At 43.2% G+C, this 25725-nt stretch overlaps 2 protein-coding genes across 5 annotated transcripts in view; one reads left to right on the forward strand and one right to left on the reverse strand.

Moving 5' to 3' along the window:
* Positions 1-795: 795 nt before the first annotated feature.
* On the forward strand, positions 796-17213 carry GDE1 (glycerophosphodiester phosphodiesterase 1). The gene is made up of 6 exons (XM_034783769.1): positions 796-1113; positions 5433-5608; positions 6446-6551; positions 7361-7453; positions 11663-11874; positions 12471-17213. The coding sequence occupies exons 1-6, from the start codon at positions 877-879 to the stop codon at positions 12616-12618; spliced, it is 972 nt and encodes a 323-aa protein (XP_034639660.1). The 5' UTR covers positions 796-876; the 3' UTR covers positions 12619-17213.
* Positions 17214-20189: 2976 nt separating this feature from the next.
* The window catches only part of TMC5 (transmembrane channel like 5), a 58255-nt gene continuing 52719 nt past the window's right edge, over positions 20190-25725 (reverse strand). For 3 of the 4 annotated variants that reach the window (XM_034783441.1, XM_034783442.1, XM_034783444.1), the window contains 3 exons: positions 22199-22300; positions 21817-21859; positions 20190-20853 (listed from right to left, as the gene is read on the reverse strand). In XM_034783441.1, coding sequence (XP_034639332.1) covers positions 20738-20853; positions 21817-21859; positions 22199-22300 — 261 coding nt within the window. In that variant the 3' untranslated portion in view covers positions 20190-20737. The remainder of the gene's footprint in view (positions 20854-21816; positions 21860-22198; positions 22301-25725) is intronic. The other variant, XM_034783443.1, reaches the window with a different exon arrangement.

The raw sequence follows: 25725 nt of genomic DNA on the forward strand, positions 1-25725 counted from the left end.
CTGGTTATCAAATGCAGCATTATTATAGGCACTGGCATTGCCAAAGTTACAAAGTCCAAGTAGTACCAGCCACAATATATTTAGCCTAGAATAAACTAAATTGATGGCCAAACCCTGAGAATAACAGCCAGACATACATAGCTGGCTAATTAAATGGAATTTTATCATGACTCTCTCCATGCTCTATGGCAACAAAGGGGAGATTTTCAAATAGGAATTATTCCACCTCCCAAGTTTGTTGTTTCTCTTAAAGCCACACCTGCGGGAGTCAAATGATTGTATGATAATCTCAGTTTTTGAGTATAAAAAGTAAGTTTCTAGCCCTCACAATTGCAGAGGAAAGCTTGGAAACATGAACAGGGTGCCCCCCTACAGATGCAGGAAACAGAAGACAAAAAGAACCCAAAGTGCATTTTTTAATCACAATTTGAAGCTGTTCTGGTATTTTCTTTTTGCATGCTTGACTTATTGTTTATTGAACATTAGCAGTTGGCTGCAAGATGCACCTTTGAACATCCCGCTCTAGGCACTTCCCAGAGAGTCTGCGCAGACTCACGCGCTGCCAGACAAGCAGCCACTAGGCAGTGCAAAGTCGCTCCCTCAGATTCTGTCAGACCGTGCTTGAGGATTGGCTGACGGATATAGGCGTAGCGAGCGCTGGATGGTGATTGGCTGGCGATTGTCAGTGGCTGTTGTTGACTGGCTGACGGCAGAGATCCGTTGGAGGTTGATTGGTGGTTGGAAATCGACTGCCAACTGCTGATTGGCTGGTGGGTATCAGTGAGGGTCATTGTGTGATCACGGTGTAAAGGCCCTAGCCCTGCATTGCAGCTAGTGGGGGGGTTTCCCCGTTACCCCCCCGCTCCCCCCGCCGCAATGCTGCTGGGCGCCTTCACGACGCTGCTGGGGGCGCTGTTGGTGCTGAGCCGCAGCCCGATGTTCTCCTGCCTGCTCACGGGCGGCCTCTACCTGGTGCTGCGGCTCTTCAGCCTGGAGCCGGTCTCCCTGCAGCGGGCCCAGCACATTGTACAGCCCCGCGGCTCCGCCGCCCGCATCGCCCACCGCGGCGGTGGGCACGACGCGCCCGAGAACACGCTGGCGGCCATCAGACAGGTCAGCCACCGGGGAACCGCCTCCCAAGTCCCCTCGCGGGCCTCTGGGACCCCCCCTCCCGGGGCTGCCCTTCCCCAGGGACCTCTGGGATGCCCCCTCGAGCCCCTCCCCCTGCTAGTACACCCCCCACCTCCTCCTTACTGAGCCTGGTGCACCCCACACTCTGCCTGCCCCCAGGAGTGATCCCCACCCCCAGAGGTATTGCTCCATGGGGACCCCGACCTTTGGGAGATACCACCCCTTCCAGGAGTCACCAGGCACACCCAACTGACCCCGATGCCTCTGCCTTAATCCCTGGGACCCACCGGAGCCCCGTCTTTTTGGGTGCTAAGGGTTACTGTTCTTCACCCCCTGGACCATCTACTTTTCCTCTATCCTTGGCTTCCCTGTCCCGTTTCCTCCTAGAGCCGTTCCTACCTGCCAGGGCCATGGTTCCCAAACTCTTTACTAACGCCACCCCCCAGCTGCATTTTGCCACCCACCCGTACGTACATGTACCCTCTACCCTGGCACTGCAACCCCAATCCCAGCCTGGTTGGGGGGAGGCCCTGGGAAGGGGGGGAGGTTGGAGAGTGAAGTGGTGGTAGTTCTTGTCCCATGGGGCTGGGCCCTGCTTCCTGGCTTGGTGACCTGGCACATGGAGTCACAGTGCCATTCAGGAGGAGCAGTGAATCAAATTTGAGTGAGTGGCATTGTGGCCTAGTGCCCCTTGTATTTGGCAGGGCAGTCAGCCAAACAGGAGTGGCTCTGCCACTCCGTGTACCAGGTTGCAATGCCCAGAGTGGGGAGCTGGGCCCAGTGTTGCGTGACAGGAGCCCCCATTATGGGGTGAGTGCATAATGGGCTTATTCTCCAATCTCTTTCCTCACCTTCGTACTGGGCTGGGAGAAGTGTATGTTTGCCTAGGTCCCTGTGACCCATCTGGAACTTTTCCGCAACTCACTTGGTCATGACCCACCCTTTGGGAAACACTGTTCTAGGGGTCCTCTCAGCTGGAGGTGCCTCCCAACTTGAAATAGTCAGTGGTGGGGAGAGACAGACAATTATGGACAATATGACATTAACAGATGCAGGGCTATCCCAGCTGCTGCCAGGATGGTACCGGGGCAGGCTTTCTGCTACTCCCACAAACTCCAATTTTGGGTCGTATTTGGAATAAATAGCTCTACTTCCATCCTCTGCTTTCAAAGCAGCAGCAAATTAAACTGGACCAAATTCCTGTCAGTTTCACTGCCTCCCTCAGAGGTCTGAATAATAGAAACTGAAAGAGTGGTCTGTTTTCACTTTGCTGTTCTTTGAGAAAGCTATGAGCAGCAGAAATAGGTATGTGGTAAATACTTTGTATTATTCTTTTTGCTTTTAAATCAGTTTGGCATAGTAGCGAACAGAATAATTCAACTTTTATTTTGAATTGGATGTGACAAAACATTCTAACAAAGAGATGTCAACAATTTAAATGGTAATTTTATAAAATGTATTAACCTGTTTGGTATAGAATACCTTCACTTATCAAATTATGAAAGGGAGGAAAGTGGTGGTGGTGGGCACATCTGATGTTCCTAAAACTCATACTTTGGGGTTTCAGCCAGCAACCCCCCAGGGGTGAGGATGAAATTTTTCCCTCCCAGTGTATTCTGGGAGATTTATCTCCTCCTTCTGAAGCATCAGGGATGGACACAGCTGGAGATGGGACACTGGGCAGGATGGGCCAGGGCTCTGACCTGGCACTGAGTATTCTGTCTCTTTCAGCTGCATAGCTGGCTGGTTCTTGCTCAGATGCCCCAGGTCTAATTGATGGGCATATGTGGGATTAGGAAGGAATTTTCCACCACGTCAAATCTGCAGTGACCTTGCGGTGTTTTTGCTTTCCTCTGCAACATGTGGTCACTTGCTGAGATTATCTGGGTATACTTCATTTAATCATTTCTGTGCCACTGCAGTGGCCTCAAGCACTGATGCACCTCAGTCCCTCCTATCCTCAGCCGATGGCACAGAATAGTTTACTCTCCTGTGGGTCTCATTTACTTGGTCTCATTTCCATTGCTGGATTTCATGCCTGGGTTCTGCTGGTGGCCTGTGATATACAGGTGGTCAGACTAGATGATCTAGTGGTTCCTTCTGGCCTTATACTGTATGCCTGACTATATTTTTGTTTTAAATTTTTAATAGTAAATTTTATTTATAGGAATATCTGCAGGGAATACACATCACCAGAAGTCAAATCATAGCCGTTAAATTCCACAAGAACCAACATTTCAGCACTTACTGTTATCCATTTTTAAAAACTATAAACAAATTGTTGCCTGGAATCAAGTGAAAAATGGCAGTTAAAGGTGTGATAAACAAATAAAAGACTACAAGCTTTACAGATGGGAGTGATTAGTACAAACTAATCAACAAACCATAGGGATTAAGTAGAGCAGCTAAAATGAAACAGAGACAACAGGGAAGTTATTATACACATACTTGTGAATCATTAAGTGTAAATATAGTAACCATCTATTGCCCAAGACAATCCGGAGCAACTTGGTACACGACAGAATGAATTTGGAAATTACAAGGTAGATGCTGTTTACTATTCTAACATCAGTGTTGTTCAGCTACTCAGGCTACACTTCTCCCCAGGGAGGTAAAGGGAAGGAAATTCTGGAAATGTCAGTAGCCAAAATCTTCTTGCTAAATATCTCAAAACATCTCTGTGACTGAGCTACCATGTCCTGTAAATATAAGCCCAGCAACATTTAAGTGCTGAAAACTGGAGATGTGTACAAAAGGCATATCTTTCTGGATATCAAGATCATTCACCTGCACGTCCACCAATGTTATATATGCCATCATATGCCAGCTCACTTGGTGTCAGAACTGGTTATGTGCTCGGCGCTGTATAAGATGAAGAGTCCCAGTCCCATTGAGTTTGCTTTCTAAAAGGAAGCTATAGCTGAGATAAAGTTCAGTGGGAAAGTTTTAGTTGAGGAGGGGGTGAGTGTTTGTTCTGTTGGGGGTGGGTGGAGAAGGCATTTGACTAGGGTGACCAGATGTCCCGATTTTATAGGGACAGTCCCAATATTTGGGACTTTTTCTTATATAGGCTCCTATTTACCGCCCCCCCCCCCCCGCCCACACACTCCCTGTCCTGATTTTTCAAGATCAAGGTAGCTCTCTGATTTTATGAACTTGCAAGTGTACAATAGAAACTGATCCCACTATCTCCCAGTATGGTGGAGAAGGGTACAAATTCCGATCACTTACCCACAGGCAGCTAAAACTTGTACTAGTAGTCCATCTTGAAAACAGTGTCCTGGTTTTCTAGTTTTGATCTTGTCTCAAATTAAAATAATGTTTTTGCAGATATGATTATCTGAAGTCTCCATTCCTTCTTCTGTTTTGGACTACTGTGTTAGACTCTCACTTTTATTCTCTCGTTTTCATAAAATCAAGTGGGAACCAGGGAATGTTACATTTGTCTTTGTTTTCATGTAAATCAGAATGCCCTTTCCACCACTATCTTGAAACTGAGATTAAGTAATTTATTTCAAATTCAAGTAAAAATTACCAGCTGCTATAAAGCTTGTTCACAAAGTTGTTTTTTTCCTCCCAAGGAGGGAGAATGGGAGTTTCTTCCACTTTAATTTTACAATAGAAATGTCTAAGATCTCAAATACTGTATTCGATAAAGGGATTAATTCAGTCTATATCACCAGTGAAAGAAATATTGTATGAAGTCTATATTTAAAATACCTGGTATTTGATGGACTAGGAATTTTTTTTCAGGGGAGAAAAAAAGCCACAGTGAGGGATCCTTTTCCTGTGCTGTTAATAACAATTGCCCCATGTCATGCATGGTGGAAAAGTAAACTGCCAAAGTCTCTTCCATTACATGTCTTGGTTACTTGGCCCAAGATAACTGGTTTCCACCTTAACTCAGCCAAATTCTCACAAGTCTGGGCTGCTTCCCAATTAAGATCCATTGCCCTGACTAATTTATCCTGATAGATTTATCCTATCTAATTTATTTACTGGGGCTAGGCCATGGGTAACCAGGACATAACCCGCTGGCTGTGGGGTAGAGATAGAGTTGAGTTCCTTCCCTTCACGTGTACTTTTGCACAGCAATTTACCATTTGGAGTATAGGACAATCTTCATATTAGATCTATAAATACAGGACTCATAAGAATTTAGCTAAACCCCACTGTGTTCTGTGGGCTGACAAATCTTAGAGAATATTAGTAGCCTGGCAACTGTATTAGAATACAAAGTAAGCATTGTAGCACTCATCTTTATATTTAAAAAGTTTTTGTCTTTCTTTTTTGTTTTAAAGGCAGCTGAGAATGGAGCCACAGGCGTGGAGCTGGACCTTGAATTCACTGCAGATGGCATTCCCATTCTAATGCATGATGATACAGTAGAAAGGACAACTGATGGGTCTGGGAGTTTACGTGATTTTACATTTGAAGAAATTAGGAAGCTTAATCCAGCTGCAAAACATAGACTATGGTAAATGATCAGCAACAGTCTACTAATACTTCTACTCATTTTTGAAAATGTTTCTACAGTACCAAAACATCCATCATAAATAAAATTGATTTTGACGCATCCGTGACTTAAAAACCCCTTAAAACTTTCCAACATGCATGTGGTGCCCCTTGTTCTATGTTGGAGGCAGATCAGAATCTATCTCCTTAACCCTTCTTGGAGTGGGAACCACGAAGCAGAACTGAGTGATTTTGATTTTAAGGATGAGATTCTCCAACATCTAATGCATAAGCAGCGTTAACCTCAACTTAATCTTGACCAAACGCTTTTTAGGACAGGGTTTGGTCTGAAAAACACTTCATATGTTGGGACTATTGCTACTTTTCAAAGCTTGCTGGGGTAGCTATTTCTAAAGTGAATTTTATTGACACATCTCTTAATTAGGTTAGTTTATTTAAATGATCATGTATATCTTTGTATGAATGGTGGGATGACTCATTTTATCTAAAACATAAGGGTTATACTGTTGGAAAGGCATTACTTGGAGTTCTAAGAAGGTTTCAGATAAGACCTTTGATCTTGACATTGGGTTTTAATTATCTCCATTCTCACAATATGTAGGCAAATAAATATATACACTTGCTGGAATATTTACAAGAATAAGTCTCCTAAAATGTTACTGTAAATGATCTATTTATTTTTTTTAAGAGGGAGCTCCATTAGTTTATACATTTGGTGTTTTTAATTTAATATACTCTACACCTTGGCACAGTTCAAATGGAATCCTTCCTTCCTCTTTGTTCTTGGAGTTCTCCTGGATTGGATTCATTCCACTGAACTCTTTATACCTTTCTGTAGGAGAGATTTCCGGGGTGAAAAAGTACCAACTTTGAAAGAAGCCGTTATGGAATGTATGCATTATAACCTCATAATCTACTTCGATGTCAAAGGCCATGCAAATCAGGTATTCTTGCTAAGAGTGCTTCTCTCACCATTTCATTGGATTGCTCCCATTGAAGTCTCTAGCACTACTCCCTTTAACTTCAGTGAGAGAGGTCTTGGGCCTGTTTTTGCAGAAAGTAAAGTTTAGTTTTATAAAACAGACAACTTTTTCATGCTTCATTCTTTCCATTCCATTGCACAAAGACGCTGACAACTATAATTAGAATGTGGCTCACTGACATGTTGGGCTCTGGTAATGTCACAAGCATGGACTGAATCTAAGTGAATGAATAACTGGGTCCTCCCTGCCACCTATTTGTGTGGAATAAGAGAAATCATGATGGGCTATCCTGCTTGTCTGTAGTTGTTAGCACCATGACATGGGGTACTTTTGGTAGGTAATGGTTTGCTTGTTCATAAACTATATAGCTTTTCTCTGACGTGATATATAGAAAAAATGTTTTCTTTCAAAACCAAACCACAGTTAATGCTGCAAATGTTTTATAGCAATAGACCTCGTCAGGGGTTATGTATCTCTTAGCTCTTAGTGCACTTCCTGGCTATTGAAAGCATTCTGCATGAGGCACGCACAGTATGAGAAATACTGTACATCCTTTTATGCTGCAATCTATGAATATTGCATAACAAACAATGTCTACAGCCCTTGAGCTGTAGACAAATTTAAATGCTGCTTTCCTCCTTCCCCTTTCTAATTCCAACCCCCCCAAGAAAAAAACACCCTAAAGTGGGGTCTTTCTGTATTCTAATAAACTCTTTAAATTTTACCTATGACTACAACGTACATTCTGTGTATTTATCTTTCTTTGACAGGCAGTTGATGCCCTAAAACTCCTCTATCTGGAATATCCTCGTTTGTACAACAGTAGCATTGTCTGCTCTTTCATACCAGAGATCGTCTATAAGGTAAAACTTCCTAAAGGCTTATTTTGATTTTTTTAGTTTTATGTACACCATGTCACAATCACTGTAATATGATTATACTCTTGTGGAGAAGTGTAACTCCAGAGTACATGGGGATCATTCTTAAGTAATTAAGAACACATGTAAAAGTAGGTGTCGAAATGAGAGGAGGACTGGGGTATTCGACTCTCAATCCTCATATACCCCCACTCACCATTGCAACCTTGTCAGACCCTTCCATACAGATTAGATAAATCTTGAATAACTCCCCCCTCTACCCCCCAGAATTACACTGATAAAGGTTCATTAGCTTAAAATTGACACTAAGTGACATTGATACTGAGGTGCCAAGGTATCTATTAACACATTACACCCGTGTCAGATTATTATGGAAGTTTAGAATACATTCAAATAAATGCAACAGAGGGTCCTGTGGCACCTTTGAGACTAACAGAAGTACTGGGAGCATAAGCTTTCGTGGGTAAGAACCTCGCTTCTTCAGATGCAAGTAATGGAAATCTCCAGAGGCAGGTATATATCAGTGTGGAGATAACGAGGTTAGTTCAATCAGGGAGGGTAAGGTGCTCTGCTAGCAGTTGAGGTGTGAACACCAAGGGAGGAGAAACTGTTTCTGTAGTTGGATAGCCATTCACAGTCTTTGTTTAATCCTGATCTGATGGTGTCAAATTTGCAAATGAACTGGAGCTCAGCAGTTTCTCTTTGGAGTCTGGTCCTGAAAGTTTTTTTGCTGTAAGATGGCAACCTTTACATCTGCTATTGTGTGGCCAGGGAGGTTGAAGTGTTCTCCTACAGGTTTTTGTATATTGCCATTCCTGATATCTGACTTGTGTCCATTTATCCTCTTGCGTAGTGACTGTCCAGTTTGGCCAATGTACATAGCAGAGGGGCATTGCTGGCATATGATGGCATATATAACATTGGTGGACGTGCAGGTGAATGAGCCGGTGATGTTGTAGCTGATCTGGTTAGGTCCAGTGATGGTGTTGCTGGTGTAGATATGTGGGCAGAGTTGGCATCGAGGTTTGTTGCATGGGTTGGTTCCTGAGTTAGAGTTGTTATGGTGCGGTGCGTGGTTGCTGGTGAGAATATGCTTAAGGTTGGCAGGTTGTCTGTGGGCGAGGACTGGCCTGCCTCCCAAGGTCTGTGAAAGTGAGGGATCATTGTCCAGGATGGGTTGTAGATCACTGATGATGCGTTGGAGAGGTTTAAGCTGAGGACTGTAGGTGATGGCCAGTGGAGTTCTGTTGGTTTCTCTTCTGGGCCTGTCTTGTAGCAGGAGGCTTCTGGGTACACGTCTGGCTCTGTTGATTTGTTTCTTTATTTCCTTGTGTGGGTATCGTAGTTTTGAGAATGCTTGGTGAAGATCTTGTAGGTGTTGGTCTCTGTCTGAGGGGTTCTCACCAGCAACCACGCACCGCACCATAACAACTCTAACTCAGGAACCAACCCATGCAACAAACCTCGATGCCAACTCTGCCCACATATCTACACCAGCAACACCATCACTGGACCTAACCAGATCAGCTACAACATCACCGGCTCATTCACCTGCACGTCCACCAATGTTATATATGCCATCATATGCCAGCAATGCCCCTCTGCTATGTACATTGGCCAAACTGGACAGTCACTACACAAGAGGATAAATGGACACAAGTCAGATATCAGGAATGGCAATATACAAAAACCTGTAGGAGAACACTTCAACCTCCCTGGCCACACAATAGCAGATGTAAAGGTTGCCATCTTACAGCAAAAAAACTTTCAGGACCAGACTCCAAAGAGAAACTGCTGAGCTCCAGTTCATTTGCAAATTTGACACCATCAGATCAGGATTAAACAAAGACTGTGAATGGCTATCCAACTACAGAAACAGTTTCTCCTCCCTTGGTGTTCACACCTCAACTGCTAGCAGAGCACCTTACCCTCCCTGATTGAACTAACCTCGTTATCTCCACACTGATATATACCTGCCTCTGGAGATTTCCATTACTTGCATCTGAAGAAGCGAGGTTCTTACCCACGAAAGCTTATGCTCCCAGTACTTCTGTTAGTCTCAAAGGTGCCACAGGACCCTCTGTTGCTTTTTACAGATTCAGACTAACACGGCTACCCCTCTGATACTATTCAAATAAATGGTCTCCTAATTCCCATTATTTGTCAACCCCTTCCTCCATGTGCATGGTTCTCTTGCTCAGCTGTCTATTTCCCTTCCCTTCTCACCTTACAGAATCACAGGCATTCCTGAATTTGTTTCTCTAGTTTTGTCCTCCTCCTTTGAGTCCCTTTTGTTTCATCTTTTCCTACTTTCCTTGCTTCTTCCTTTGCTATCTCCTCTCTCTTCTTTCCTCCCGCTTGTCTCGTTTTCTCAGCTACTTCCCCTTCCAAATCGTTTGTTGTTTTACTGCCTCCTCTGTTCAAGCTCAGTGGTAAAGTGAAATTAACAACACACTTGAAGCAAGATACTAGTACTGCTTTGTGTTTTGTTAATTTCATTTTACTGCTTGCTTTGCAACAGGATGGGGTGGAGCTGAAATTAAACATGCCTGCACTGATGCGTAATTCCCTGGCTAAGAGATTGGTAACGATGGGGACCTGTGTGAAGTATGAGGGTCAGTCTTTTCTTTTTTTTCTTTTTAATTAAGATTTTAGTAACTTTCTATTTGTATTAATACCTTATTAAGGTTAAAAATAGTTAATTCTAACTCATCATTTTCCATTTATGCTGTTTGTTATTTTGCATGCTTCATTAAGCTTGGCTAGTGAAGATAGATTTGTTCACACACTAACTCCTGCACAGCAGGATACTGCAATGTTTGGGATGTAAGCCCTGCAAGGGAATGTCCAGTTCTAAACATTCATTTCATTTTTTATTTAAATAGCCTGAAAACACTTCTCTTGGGTCTTATAAAACAACATCAATGTTGGGCTTATGCTACTTAATAGCAATCAAAAGTAGAGCCTCAAGTTAAATAGCTGAAACTCAGTTTCCTCTGTTTACTTGTGAGGCCTCAGTTTAGGGTTGCAGGATTGCCCCGTAACTGTTGGTGACATCACAAGTTATTACCTGAAACAGGCTCTTTACTAAGGGTACGTCCACACTACCTGCTGGAGCTATTGGGGATCGATTTATCATGTCTCGTCTAGACATGATAAATCGACCCCCGAACGCGCTTCCCGTCGACTCCGGAACTTTCGCGGCCGTCCATCTCGTGCCGTGAGGATGGGAGGTAAGTCGATCTAAGATGCATTGACTTCAGCTACGCTATTCTCGTAGCTGAAGTTGCGTATCTCAGATTGATTTCCCCCTCCCTTCCTCCCTCCCCAGTGTAGACCAGGCCTAAGTGTAGGAGAAACTGCATTAATATAAACGCACTGGCAAATTTGAAATATTAAAACCCTTTCCATTAATGATTTGTGATATTAAGATAAAATTATTTATTAAGGCTTTGCATTTCATCTGTGTGTATAATAAAATAAATAAATGATACAATACAGACCAGTTAGAATTATGTGGCAATCTGTAGGTCTTAGTTATTACAAAAGTTGAAGACACTAGGTTTCAGAAACTGCTCTTTGAAACTTTGTATTTGCTAGTGTTAAATTGGCATTTGCTGAAATGGTTTTCAATACAGTTCAGTCTGTTTAAATTAAGCACAGCTTAGTCAGTGAGAACATACTCGGTCAAACAGCCTTTAGAGAATTTACAAACTGGTCTAGATGAAGTAAACTGTCTAGCCTCCTAAACAGCACGCTAAGCTGTATTTATACAGAGACTGAAGTTGGTTGACTTGCTAATACTGACAAGTGTACATTAACTTCTAGCAAGCCAGAGTTTGAGACTAAGGACCCTACCTTACCTTCCTTGCACACCCATAACTCCCATTGACTTAAATGGGAGTCTTGTGTGCACAAGCAATGCAGGATTCAAGCCTTAACATAAGTGTCACTTATTCAATCAAGGGATAACCAAGGGAAACAATACAAGCACTTACAATAAATAGTTTCAAAACCAGGTTAATCATCATCTTGGAGGAAAAAGAACTCTGCTAGAACTGCAGATTCACAAACTAGTGCCTCTCATTCCTCCATCTTCAAATGTTCCTGTTTGCAAGTCCGTCTAATCTAGAGGGTAGCCCTGGCATTTTGGCATCATCTGCTAACTACAACTTTCTCATCTTGGTCTTCCAGATGAGGCAATCTGATAGGAATGTTGTTACAGCATTAACACACAGGCCCTGGAGCCTTAGTCATTTTGGAGATGGGAAGCCTCGTTTTGATTGCTTTTGGAAGCACTATGGGTATATGATGATGGACGTCATTATGGACTGGAGCCTGCACAACTTCTTGTGGTACCTGTGTGGGGTTTCAGCTTTCCTCATGCAGAAAAATTACATTTCACAGTAAGTGTTAAAGCATAAATTTTCAGGAGGAGCTAATGTATCCAGAGGTAATCATGTAATAAAATAGGGAGGAAGAGGTAAGGTCGGACCATGATTTAGATGAGTATGATGTATACGAACACCAGAATCTCTAGTGAGTGTACTGTATGTTGTTTTAAACTAGTCTCTTATTCAATAATATATGCAATTTATTTTTTCATATTTATAATGTCTGTTCTCCCCATTCATATTTTTACCTCCAGTGCTACACCTTAAGTTAAAACAAAGGAGGGAAATTTATTGCTGTTGCCTGTTTGTAAAGGGATATTGTAGAAAGGTGGAATGCGGAGCAGGATGTCAATAGACAGACCGTGGGCCAAATGCAGACCTCCAGATGCTTTTGAACAAAGACAGAAGTCTCTTTATTTACTTATTATCGTTATTTTATTATTTTCTCTGGAGTCTGGACCTTGACTATACTTGGACCTAGAAATTTGGACCTTGACAAAAAAATAGACTAGCCCTGCTGTGGAGAATGTATATTGTATAGGAAAGCTTTGTTTTAGCCTGTGTTCATGGTAGTCTTGGTCTTCTTACAGTATCTTTGTTCTTTACAGAGAGTATGTGAGGCAGTGGTCTTCACGCGGAGTTCAAGTGGTTGGCTGGACAGTGAACACACTTACAGAAAAAATGTACTATGAGACCGTCCTTGAGACCAGCTACATCACAGACAGCTTGGTGGAGGACTGTGATCCTCACTATTAGACTTACACTGTATGGGACTCTGAAATATGCCATCCTGGGTCATGCAGATCTGAGTTCAGCACCAGAGGGTCCAAAGATGCAGAATGAGGCTGCATACATAAGTTGGGTTTTTTGCTTGTACTGTATGATTGGATCTTAAATCACAGCAAACCCCTCAGTCACACTACTAGGCTGAGCCACAATCAGCATTGGTGCTGGGGAGAAATGGTGCGTGCGTCTGCTATCAGAGGAAATTGCTGTATGGTCTAAAAAGATCAGTTTTGATGAACTGATTTGGTAACTAGTAGTTCAGACAGGTGGCTTATAAGTCAACTGCTTCTTTACTTGATTTAACCCTTGATTTTTAAGTCATCAGCAGCTTTTGAATGCCTAATTTTAAACTGTACATTAAACAATCTGCTCCTCAAAGAGTAGTGTGGTGTACCTCTACCGCAATGTTAAGAGCGGATGGTAGGTGTATTCCCGTACCATAACTTTGAATACGATATGGTCAGTTAATATTAGAGAGTAAATATACTTCACTGCTACAGGCTGGAAAGGATGGATATTCTGTACTCTTACGGCATGGAGAAAGACTATAGCGGTTTCTGGTTTGGGCAAATACTGCACTAAAACCTTGGTGGCTGGTGGGTAAACTTGAATGTCTCCTTTTACTTCAGTCTTAAACCTGACTTTAAAAAGAGGGAGGTTAGAAAGGTTCTTCCACCTGATGATACTGTAGCTGAATCATTCTTCATAAACAGAGGCTGTGGAGCTGCTGTTAGCCAGAGGCTAAGCAGTAGCTGAAACACTTCTTTGTTGCTGCTGCTGCTGCTAAATTGTTTGCACAGCTAAATGGATAGGAGGGCTCCGTGACAGGGTTCTCTCACCACTCTTGGCACCACCTCCTGGTCATCCTGGGGCTTAGCTCTGCCAGGTGCTGCACCCTCTTCAGCATTCTCTCAACCCATCTTCTTCTCTCAGCCTGCAGCATCTGTCTCTCGGAGCAGCAGCTTCTGGTTTGTGGCTTGACCCTCCGGCCAGGTCACTAAGTTCCTCTCTTTCCAGGGAAATCGCAGTCCTTCCAGACCAGCTGTCTGTCTGATGTCTCCAACATCCTGTGTCACTACCCGGTGGCTGGTAGGGGAACCCAGGCTTGCCCGCTACACTGGGTTCCAGCTCAGGGACCCTATAACATGCAGCCAAGGCCTGTACTGTCCTATCCCTTGCTGCTGTTTCCCTGGGCTTCTTCCTACAACCTTTCTCCTCACAGAAATACTACAGACTACCTCCTTGCAGCCCCCTTCTTCTCTCAGCTCCTGGGCTTTATAGAGGCCCCTCCTGTTCCTATCCAGCTGGGCCTGGTTTAATCAACACATGTGCCTTAGCTCCTCCTGCAGGTGTAGCCTGGGGAGTTAATTGGCCTGCCTGGCCATCTTAACCCCTTCCAATCCTGTGTGAGGTGGACATGGCATCACATACCCTGTTCCTCAAGCCTACAACCCACAGGGCTGTAATGGCCTCCTGCCCTGCATTTCCCTGAGCTGTGCCCACAGATCATCCCTCTCTTGTTCTGCCTCCGCCACCAGGAGACGCAAATTATGCTGGTCCTCCATGGCCTCCCGCAACGTTTTCTTTTGGAACTCCATATCTTCTTCAGCTATTCACAGGGCTTGCTCTGCTGCTGCTAGCTTCTCCTATAGCTCCTTCACTTGCCTCCACAGGATCCCTCAGGGTTTGTGTTCCCACCATAGCTTGCTCTGCTTCTGTGTTCGTTCTGATGTCGGTGTGGGCCCTCTCCACCCCAGTCATCTGTTACCTCCTTACTACCTCCTACTGGGTGTGTGGGTCCATAGTGATTGCCGCTGTGTCTATCCTGACAGTTTCCACCATGCTCTGGTCCCTGGACACCCCCTCCCTTGTTTTCTATGTCACTGGAGTCCATGACTTCCCCTTGCTATCCTGTCCTTTCAGAAGAGGGTAGTGCCTCCTTATGGCCAACCTCACAGCACCCAAAGCAAACTCCTTTGCCTTGTGTTAGCAGTAGTCTTCCAATTGACCTTCTTTTGTCCAGCCCCTACTCCTGGGCTAGCCTTCACTTCATAGCTCATATATGGGCATCCCTTCTGTAGCCAGGCAAAACATGCCCCTCCTTTTCCTGTTGTCCACACAGGTAGGACTCTTTTGGACTTTGTTTTCCTGCCTTCTGAGTAAGGCTTCCTGTCCCTGTGCAGGTCCGGGTACTCTCTTTTTAGGTATCACCTTCGTCCGTAGGCATAACACTGCTTTGACTGGCTCCTGGCCCTGGTACCTCCCTTCCAATCTTATTCCCTGCAGCCTCTACTAATTTCTTCCCACAGGAGTTTGAACAAATACAGCTGCTGTTCAGCTAGCTGTCAGATAGTCTTGCAGGTACCAATGCGCCTCCCACTGCTTCTGTTGGCTCTCCAGCACTTGCCTCAGCGAGATCTGGATCCGTCCCTGCTGTTTGTCAGTCACCTTCTGCAGGGGTAGTGACTCTAGAGTTCAGCCTCGGAGGTTACAAGCGCTCTCTATAAAAAAGGCTTCTGCATAATGTGGCTCTATTGTCTCTTCCTGTTTTTCTGCTATGGCTCTCCTTGCATGGGGGTGAACACCTTATGCATTCCTTTACAGTCCGCTACAGTATTTCAACCTCCGCTTGTATCTGGGTCAATTGTTGCACAGTCTTCCACACCGGGCCTTGTAGTGGGGCGATCCTTTGCCTGGCCACTTGTGATGGAGTTCCTTCACCGCTCATGGCCATTCTGGGGATTAGTTCTGCCAGGTGCTGCGTCCTCCTTAGTGCTCTTTCTACCCGTCTTCTCTCAGTCTGTAGCCTCTCTCGCTCTCGGAGTGGCAGCTTCCAGTTTGTGGCTTGGCCCTCCAGCCAGGTCGCTAAGTTCCTCCCCTTCTGTAGAAATCGCAGTTCCTCTGGACCAGCTGACAGCTCCAATGCCATGTGGCTGGTAGGGGAACCCAAGCCTGCCCTCTACACTGGGTTCCAGCCTACGGACCCTATAACATGCAGCCAAGGCCTGTATCGTCCTAGCCCTTGCTGCTGTTTCCATGGGCTTCTTCCTACTTATCTGGATTCACACTTCTGTAAAAATCAAAGTGGTTTAGACTTGTAATAAACAAGTCGGATAGTTCAGGGCTAGTTTTATAGTATGGCAGGTATGCATCATCTGTTATGAGTAGCATCCATAAGAGTGGGTTTGATACCTTTCCGAATGGATCAAGATCTACATTAACATTGTTCTTATTATGAATACCACTAAATGATCAAACTGTTGTAGCTGTACCTTGGGTGGAACCTGTAGCTAGAGGAGAGAAGTCCTGAATGGCACAGCTCTGCAAGGAAGCATGTGTGGAGATAGAACTACTGTAAAATAAGGGTGGTCTGATTTAAATTAGAGAGAGCACAGTGAAAATTAACCGTCAATTTTATACCTTACCTCCAGAACAAAATGTCACTTCCATGTCATTTAAAAGTAGAGAGACTTAAAACCAGTTGTTTACCTGCTGTTGTTGGTGACCATTGAGATGTAGCCGAACATGCTAACTTTTAACCAATAGATGTGTAACTATGTATTTTCAGATAAAAAGGGTAATCGCATGCTTTAGCATGCAGGCTACCCTCTTGCATTAGAGCTCCACCTCCCTGTCCCGTGCCCCCTGTCAGCTCAGATACAGCACTGCACAAGTGGCTAGTCACTTTCTTGAGACTCTGGTGGTGGGAATTGAGTAGCATTCCCTGTCAAAGCTAGAGTAGCAAACTAAGAGGATCAACTGATCAATTCACTCTGTTTTGTATTTAAATTATGCCTGATACTCATATGCTACATGTCACTGTTGGGTGAAATCACTTTCTTCATAGGCTATAGCATATCTCATATGACCAATCAGGGGTTAAAATCTACCTCAATAAATTAGGTAAAGTCAGTGTTTTGTGCCCAATAATTAATTGTGTAAACAGTTCTATAGCATCACTTGACTCAAATGAAATCTGCATGTAATGTAGGAACTAACAAGTTGATTAAAGCAGTGGGTCTCAAACTTTTTTACTGGCGACCCCTTTCACATCGCAAGCCTCTGAGTGCGACCCCCCCCATATAAGTTAAATACACTGTTTAATATATTTAACACCATTTATAAATGCTGGAGGTAAGTGGGGTTTGGGGTGGAGGTTGACAGCTCACGATTCCCCCACATAATGACCTTGCGACTCCTTGAGAGGTCCCGACCCCCAGTTTGAGAACCCCTGGATTAAAGGTAGGATAGACTCATATGTGGGCATTCTAGCTGCAGAAAATAGTGATTAATTGTGTACTGTATCTGTGGTAGGGGAATAGATTTAAAACACAGGTCCCTGCTGAGGAACGTGTATGAACTGATAAAGGTTGCTTATTTTCAAGAGTTACTCTTTCTCAGCCTTACCAGCCTGTCTTCAGCCCAGTCCTTGTTCAAACCAGCCATTGCACAATGAATCAAAGGCTGAAGTGGTAAGATATCTCCTGGAGAGTAGCATGACTGGTAACAGTATAGACATGTATGCGCTGAATCCATTTTTAATAAAATACTCCCTTCAAGTAACAGACAGTTTGTCCTCTTGTGTCTTTCATTCAGAGGACTGTAGAAAACTAATGTTAAGCAGAAAGCTTCCTTTCCCCTATCCAAGTTACTAACACATAGATACTTCTAAATGGATTCTGTTGTAACACTTGCCTCCTCACTAACTTCTCCTAGACTGAGACTAAAGAATCTGTACTAATCTGATCATTGTAAGGTGAGTTGATATGAGCTATTTCATCTGGTAGCTGTCCTTGCACTACTTTCTAATTAAAAGTCATTGAGCTGAATGGCAGTAAGTGGAAAAAGACTAGTCTTCTTTTCTTCTGCCATTATAAACAATGATCTTCCAAATATAGCTTGCTCCACTTAAGGTTGTCTGATCCTTTCCTCCTGAAGAAGTATTTTGAAACGCTGCCTATCTATGCCATTACTGTAGTGGACAAGATCATTCTTCTTACAGAAGCTGTACTTCAGGTAAGAAGTTGATGACAGCAGATTAATTTGTATGACAGTCTCTTAACAGAACAGTACCCTGGCAGAGTGGAGTTGAGCATCTTTTGGTAAATGGACCTGTGCCCATATGAGCAAGACGTACAGTGGAATGAAAATAGTTCTTTCCCTTAAAGCTTTTTAAACTTTGATCAAGTAAAGCATATGTAGGCTTGCTACTGTGAAGTTATCTTAAATGGGGCAAGCCTACTCAATTTTGTAGCGTTAATGGTAGAGAAAAAAGCATCTTTCCTAATGGGCACTAAGATCATATAATTGAATGAATTTGGCATTTGTGTCACAAGCTGCTATTATTTGGTTCTGGAAGGAGACATGTTACTCCTCACTTCAGAACTAGCTGCATACCTTGGCTCAGAATTTTTATCTTTCAGCTTTATTTTAATTATAAAAAACACCCTATTCCATTGTGGTGGGGCAGATGTGAGAATTGCAATTGTTCTAGAAAACTCTTTTCTGGACAGTTGGAAGAGGGCTGAATGCGCTTTGCAAATAAACAGTTGTAGTTAGACCACTTGACGTGAGTATGAGCTGCTGTGCCCTAGACCAGTGACTCTCAACCTTTCCAGACTATTGTACCCCATTTAGGAGTCTGATTGTTTTGCATATCCCCAAATTTAACCTCACTTAAAAACTATTTGCTTACAAAATCAGACATAAAAATACAAGTGTTACAGCACACTATTACTGACAAATTGGTTACTTTCTCATTTTAACCATAATTATAAAATAAAATCAATTGGAATATAAATCTTGTACTTACATTTCACTATATATAGCAGTATAAGCAAGTATTTGTCTGTATGAAATTTAAGTTTGTACTGACTTTGCTAGTGCTTTTTATGTAGCCTGTTCTAAAACCGGGCAAATATATGTACCCCCTGGAAGACCTGTGTGTACCCCCAGGAGTACACATACCCCTGGTTGAGCACCACTGCCCTAGACAACGTTGACGTTTTTTCAGCAGTAGTAGTTACAAGATTTTCCACCAGAGTTACAATTTCCTATTTACCTACCTCGGCAGCTCACTGATGCACACCTTCTAGTACCAGTTTTGCCACTTGGATCTGAGCCCTTGCATTCCATCTGCTGAAAACCTTTTCTTTTGCTTGAACTATGCGCACAGGGTAGGGAGGAAAAAATATACAGTTGGAATAAAAATAAAGCAGTTGGAAAACTAGAGGGCAAAGGTAGACATTTAAAATATACAATGCTGGGCCAACTGAGTTTGCTCCACAGCTTTGGTAATCTCCCACCTGGACTTTTGCAACCTCTCTCTCTCTGGCTAAGTTCATCTCTCTTGAACCATATGGCATCTGCCTGGCCTTTCAAAGCTGCAGCCTTTGCTATCCCACACTGTAGCAGCTGCCCACCTACTCTTTGTACCTTCTGACAAAGCTCTACCCTTACTGTTCATCTCCAGCCATGTCCTATGCTCTATCATTATCCCTAGGCTTAAGGGTGTGACCTTCCATAACCCTAACTCCAGCACCCCCTAGACCAGCAACAACTTTTGCAATCTCATGCGTGCCATGCAGCCCATACTTTCCCATCCCTCCTCAAAAGCCCCATTCTTTTGAATAGCCTTCAAGTGCCGACCCTACTCCTGAGTTACCTTCCTCCACTGCAAAACAAAGCCTAGACTTAAATATGTATGCGTCAGGCCCCAGCACTAGATGTACACTAGCTACACAATACTTCAGTCTTCCATTGTGTAAACCCGATCCTCTTCCTACACCTTCAGCTGTGGCGTCTCTCCAGCACTAGCTTAGATTGTAAGCTCCTTGAGGCAGGTATTTGTCTTTTTTTCTGAAGCCTCAAGCACACTCCTGCTATTGTATTAGGTAGGAAACAAATATAAAGAAAAAGCAAAAAATGTAACCCAGGGAATGAGTTGAGAAGAGGGGGCTGAGCAGGAGACGTGAAATGACAGTGACAACAACAGGAGAAATAAATCAATTCCCAGAGACACAGTTACAACAGTAACCCCACTGAAGGGCAATTCTTAAATTAGGAAAGCAGTTGGAAAACTAGAGGACAAAGGTAGACATTTAAAAGTATCTAAGAAATGAGAACCAAATTGAGATGGACAGCATAGCCAGGCTAGGGCCCTGCAGGTGGCAAAGACTGCTGCAACAGAAGAAGCAGTGCACCATGCAGCCCAAAATCACGTTGATAAAATCCCCAACACATATTTCCAAGGCACGCTGGAGTAGCTAGGTGCTATTGACCCTTTGTTTACAATTTGTGCTTGTAGCTTAACATGTATCAGATGGCAGCTGGAATTGCCACAAATATGAAGAAAAAGGATTTCTGTGGTAAGCTGGTGTAAGTGGTGTGAAGTCATAATAAAAATACACAAAAAAACGCAACTCATAACAAGATTAGAGTTTATCACATTATAGCCATTCTAAAATGATGCTTTAACTTCTGTCAAAAAAGGTTCAAAAGATGAGTAATTTTAATTGTGAAGAGAGAGAGGCTGACAGCAGTAGGGTTCACACAAACAGTTTTATATTCACCAATCTGTGTCACAATTTACTTTAACAAATAGTTTTAAATAGGCTAGAATCCTTTTTATTTTATTAATACTTCATTTCTGCTTTTAAAAAATACAGCTAAGAACAGCCAGATCAAAACAAGTCAGATATAGGACTACCATCAAAGGTTCCAGAATTGTAATTTGCATTTGTCATTAGGCACACATTACATCGATACAATAAAAAATTCCTTCCTAACCCATGGTGGTCATTTGCTATATTTCAGCAAGAGATTTCATAGCAGATGCTAGAGAGGTCTGCTATTATCAAGATTTCATTTTTTAACAAAATAGTACAGTGCATTTACTATGAAATTATAAAATTTAAACTGCAATTCATAAAGTGCATTTTCTGATGTGTTCTTGCTTTAATTTTTTTCCTTAGCTGCTTATTTGAAAAAAATCAGTCATTTCCAATGGGTTTCCAACCATTAGTGCAAAACAGTGAAGTTTACTAGAAGTACTTCTAGCAAATAGTATACATATATTGCTTCGTACAGTTCATGGTCTAAAGTCCTCGTCATTGTCGTCCTCCATTTCCCATTCAGCCTGTTGTCTGGCTCTCAGAGCCAGTGCCAGAGTCTCAGAAATCCCTGGTTGGTGTCCCTCTTCGTCTGCTTTTAGCAAAGGAAGTAAGAAAGATGGACTTGGTGAGTGCACATATAACAATGTTAGCCCTCCATTTGTAAGAAAGTGCCTATGCTGGTAAATTAAACCATCTCTCAAGTGCAAGGAAGATACATGTGTGTGCAAGCCAGATCAAGCTCATGTGTGAGATTCCATGCCTGTCTTGCTTCTAGCTGTATGAATGTTCTAGGCCACCATGTACACACTAAGCCCTGGTCTACACTGGGGGGGGATTGATCTAAGTACGTCAAATTCAGCTGTGTTATTCATGTACGTTATTGACTTCATCACAGTGTGTCAACCCCTGTCGACTCTGCCTGCGCCTCTTTCGGCGCTGGAGTACAGGAGTCGACGGGAGAGCACTCGGGGGTCAATTTATCGCGTCTAGACTAGATGCGATAAATCGATCCCTGCTGGATCGATCGCTGCCTGCCAAGTCAGCGGGTAGTGTAGACATACCCTTAATAACCCTCTTTGAAACAAATGCAAAGTGAAGTACAACCCTTACTGATACAGTATTCCCTCCAGGCCTGGCCTACTCCCCTAAGAGGACATGGAGTTTCATGGAATTCACTTTTCAGGTACACATAAGTCTGCCGCCATGTTTCAAAAGTAGCCACTGATTTTGGATGCCCAGTTTGACACAGCTTGGGCCTGATTGTCAGAGGCGCTAAGCTCACACAGCTCCCATTGACATCAAGTAGAGATAAGGGTGTACCCTAGAGGAGCCCAAGACGTACAGTCGAGCACTCAAAAACTGAGGCATGAAAACCCAATGTCTGCTTCTGAAGATGTTGGGCTTTAGTGGCCTAATCTGATTATTTGTTCCTGCCCTTCATCGGAGGAAGACAGAATTCTGTAGTCATTATGGTACTTTGACCTACTGCATTTCAAAATCTTACTGAGCTGAACTTCTGCGAGTTGTTTTCTCTGTGTTGAGAGTTATTACTTACCAGGAGACAGGCCAGTCTTTTCTGGTATCCCAGCAGAGGAGGACTGAAAACAAAATTCACAGTAAATCAAAATATTTACTTCCATGTTTTCCACCAATATGACTGTTACCTTATGTTTAAAAGCAAACTTAGATCACTTAAACAAATGTATCCTTTGCTTCTGCCAACCTTATGTGGCTTTGTGAAGAACTAGTTGGGTTTTGTTCTGAAAGCTTTTCTTGATACATTTTTATATTAAATAGTTTTTGAGGTGGGTGGATAATGGTGTCTGCAAACTGCGGAGGTCCTATTATCATCACAACATCCACACGAAAACTACTATCTTCCATACAAGTACCCTGGAGAGTGTAGACGGACCCTCTTCTTGGCTGGCTTATCATACCTCAGCATAGAAGTCTCTTCCATTTCTCCCAAATGGCCTTTCTAGGGAGGCTGTCATTTGCAGAGCAGCTTGTCTAGATGGCTGGTACGAAGATGAACTCCTCTGGAAGACAGCATGTCAGATTAGCAATATGTACATACCTACATGACTGTAGCTGTTCTGTGGATACTGTCCCTCCATCCCCAAGCTCCAGGTACGTAGGTAAAATGTGCCTGTTTCTCAGTGCTCTTTTCCCCCCAGCTCCACTTGCGGGGTGTTTTGGCACCTACATTTGCAAGGGGGCTAGTAGGTCACAGGCAAATGCATATTTTGGAAGCTATTAAAATTTGTCTAGGTGTTAGGGAGGGCTATATGCTCACATCCTCACTCCAGGACTGCTCATGTAGGCAGATGCCCTGTCAGCAGTCAGTGCTCATTGACTGCAATTGCTCATTTAACCCTGAAGTGCACACATTTCTCTCAAACAGAGAGCATTAACTCACAGCCAGTCATCATAAGATTTTAACAGAGTCCCTTGCTAGATTTCTACATGTTCTGGGTTCAGCTTGGCTGGAAATACTAGGAGAACTAGCATCAGAGATGTGATTTAAAAAAAACAAAAACAAAAAAACGACATCTTCCAAGTCTCCAAAAAGCATTAGGTTCAACTTGACTTTGGTGTGTCATCTATTCTTGTTTTTATCCAAAGAGGTTCATCCAACTCCAGGGTTGCCCTATGCATCCCTCTTGGTGGAGAAAGGGTCACATGACAGTGTTTTTATGTTATTGTCCTCACAGCTGATCAATACTAGATGCCTTAAAAAAAAAAAAACATCAGGAAGAGCAAGATACAGCCTACAAGAGAAAAGCGGCTCTGGAGGAGTAGAAGGGTGGGGTTCCCTGTCTTTATCATATATGGATAATAAAGAAAGCGCACACGCATCTGTCAGGGATAGGGCTGTCCAGCTCAAACAGACATACATGTTTTCAGAAGGTCTAAAAAAAAAAATCTTGGTGGATTCAATCCCTGATTAGCTCTAATCTATCCATAAAGATGGGATGCTGAAAGCAAAGGGCAGCCCCAACAAAGAGTTCAATCCTACCCCAAAGTAATCAGTAGCATTTTCACTATTGGACTTTAATGGGAACAAGAGGCACAGTGCACTAGGGAGAGAAAAGAAAAACAATCCATCTCCTTATGTGAAGCACTGAGCGAGGCTATTCCTGCCATAACAAGTTAGAGAATAACCCTCAGCACATTTGATAGAATCATAGAAATTGCAGGACTGAAGGGGACCTTAAGAGGTCATCTAATCCAGCCCCTTGCGCTAAACCAGGACCAAGTAAACTTAGACCACCCCAACAGGTGTTTGTCTAACCTGCTCTGAAAAACCCTCCAGTGGCAGGGATTCCACAACCTCCCTTAATACCCCGTTCCAGTATTTAACAATCCTTATAGTTAGAAAGTTTTCCCCTATATCTCACCACAATCTCCCTTGGTGCAGAGTAAGGCCATTACTTCTTCTCCTCCCTTCAGTGAACATGGAGAACAAATCGGTCACCATCCTCTTTATAACAGCCCTCAACATATTTGAAGACTTATCAGGTCCCCCCCACTTGGCTTTCTTTTCTTGGGAATAAACGTACCCAGTTTTTTTAAACCTTTCCTTGTAGGTCAGGTTTTCTAAACCTTTTCTCATTTTTGTTGCTCTCCTCTGGACTCTTTCCAATTTGTCCACATCTTTCTTAAAGTGTGGTGACCAAACTGGACACAATACTCAAGCTGAGGCCACACCAGTGCCAAATAGAGCAGATCAATTACCTCTCGTATATGACACTCCTGTTAATATACCCAAGAATTATATTAGCCTTTTCTGCAGCTGTATCACATTGTTGGCTTATATTCAATTTGTGATCTACTACAACCCTCAGATCCTTTTTGAGCAGTACTGCTTGCCTAGCCAATTATTCCCCATTTTGTACTTGGGCAAATTGATTTTTTTCTTCCTAGGTGTAATACTTTGCACTTGTCTTCGTTGAATTTAATCTGTTGACTTCAAACCCATTCTGTAATTTATCAAGGTCATTTTGAACTCTAATCCTGTCCTCCAAAGTGCTTTGAGTTTATTAGCTTAGGGACAGGCATCTCCAGCTGTCTGGGAGACAACATGAACAGGCCTGCTTAGGCAGATTAGTGCCTTTTATTCAAGAATTGGTGCTACAAAGTTTTATTTGGCTCCTGTCTCCATCTCGTGGAGATACTGAGAAATAACACTAGTGTTTTTGGCATGCACTATACAGAACCCTTTGTCAAATAATCTCAAAGGCAGGTGAATCTTATAACTCCCAATTTTCTGATGGGGAAACTGAGGCATGGATGTTAATTACTTGACCAAAGCCACCTAGCAAGTTAGGAATAGAATTCAGATCTCAGCTCCCAGTTCCTTGCTCTTACCACTATGCTATGCTGGTGGTCTGTCTCCTGTTTTCTGGATTGGCATATTTGGCTCTCTAGAGTTACACTGACAATTCATCGGTTACCACAAGAATCTTTTATTGCTTTAGATACAAATAACTGGGTGGAATAGAAGAGCATTGTGCATTGTAGAGGAAAGACATCAGAGCTTGGGCATCTGCACTAGAAGTTGTGGCTTGAGAATTGCTCTGTCTATGCGGCTTGAGAATTTGGATGCACTGAGCTTCCTGAGATAAAAAGAGTTTATTTTCTTCTGTCTCTCTTTGGGCTCTTTTCCTTTGTTTCCTTTTTTACTATTTTTTTTAGCTTGCTTCCCTTTCTTTCAGGTGGCTTTGTGGGGGGTGATGTAGGAAGAGAGGGGAATCTGTAAAGAAAAGCAGAATGGCTGTAACAGAGAAACAAGTGGTCTTAGCATTAAAGAGCCCAGAGGAGAGTTTTGAAGATAGGGGAGAATGCAGGATGTGATTAACCAGCACTTGAGACCAGCACAATGGTAGAAGGAAATTAGACAGGAATTATTTCAGAGCTCCATCCATCTATCCCAGCAGGATACTGAGTGACAATACACAACCAGCGGAACACAGGGTAGCATATCAACATCAGAACAACTCTCCTGGGCTGAATCCGCTCCAGGGACGGACTCTTACCTTGGCCTTGTCTAGGCTAGGAAAAAAGGGTCCTTTTTTCAAGTCAAATTAGCTCAGCTGAGCTCATTTAAAGATTGAAAACCCCACTTCAGGCTAACCTTGACCTAAGATATAAAAAACTCTCCACATTCATGTTGAATGGGGTTTTCTGTGGAGTAATAAGCTCATGTGACCTAACTCAGTTGGGGGTGAAGGGGAAAGCACCTTTTCCCCTAGTCTAGAGGAGGCCTGAAAATGGATGAGACCTTTTGTGACTGTCACACCACGTCTACATTAGGAAGGTTTTCCTTTGGCTTTGTAAACACCAACAGGGAGGTTGTCTTTACTTGAGATGTTTACCCTCTGGTGATCCCCTGGGTAAATTACAAGTGCATTGGCATTGTCCAGACTAGCCTTTGCAAAGGTGTTAACAACTGGAGTGGATG

This window comes from Trachemys scripta, chromosome 10 (genome assembly GCF_013100865.1).
Source record: "Trachemys scripta elegans isolate TJP31775 chromosome 10, CAS_Tse_1.0, whole genome shotgun sequence".
Classification (NCBI taxonomy): Eukaryota; Metazoa; Chordata; order Testudines; family Emydidae; genus Trachemys; species Trachemys scripta.

What these genes read in the sequence shown, in the direction of transcription:
- GDE1 (XM_034783769.1), top strand. Translation starts at nt 877, where the DNA reads ATGCTGCTGGGCGCCTTCACGACGCTGCTGGGGGCGCTGTTGGTGCTG. An exon ending in CGCTGGCGGCCATCAGACAG is followed by an intron (nt 1,114 to 5,432) that starts GTCAGCCACCGG and finishes TTTGTTTTAAAG; the next exon opens with GCAGCTGAGAATGGAGCCAC. An exon ending in CAGAAAAATTACATTTCACA is followed by an intron (nt 11,875 to 12,470) that starts GTAAGTGTTAAA and finishes TGTTCTTTACAG; the next exon opens with AGAGTATGTGAGGCAGTGGT.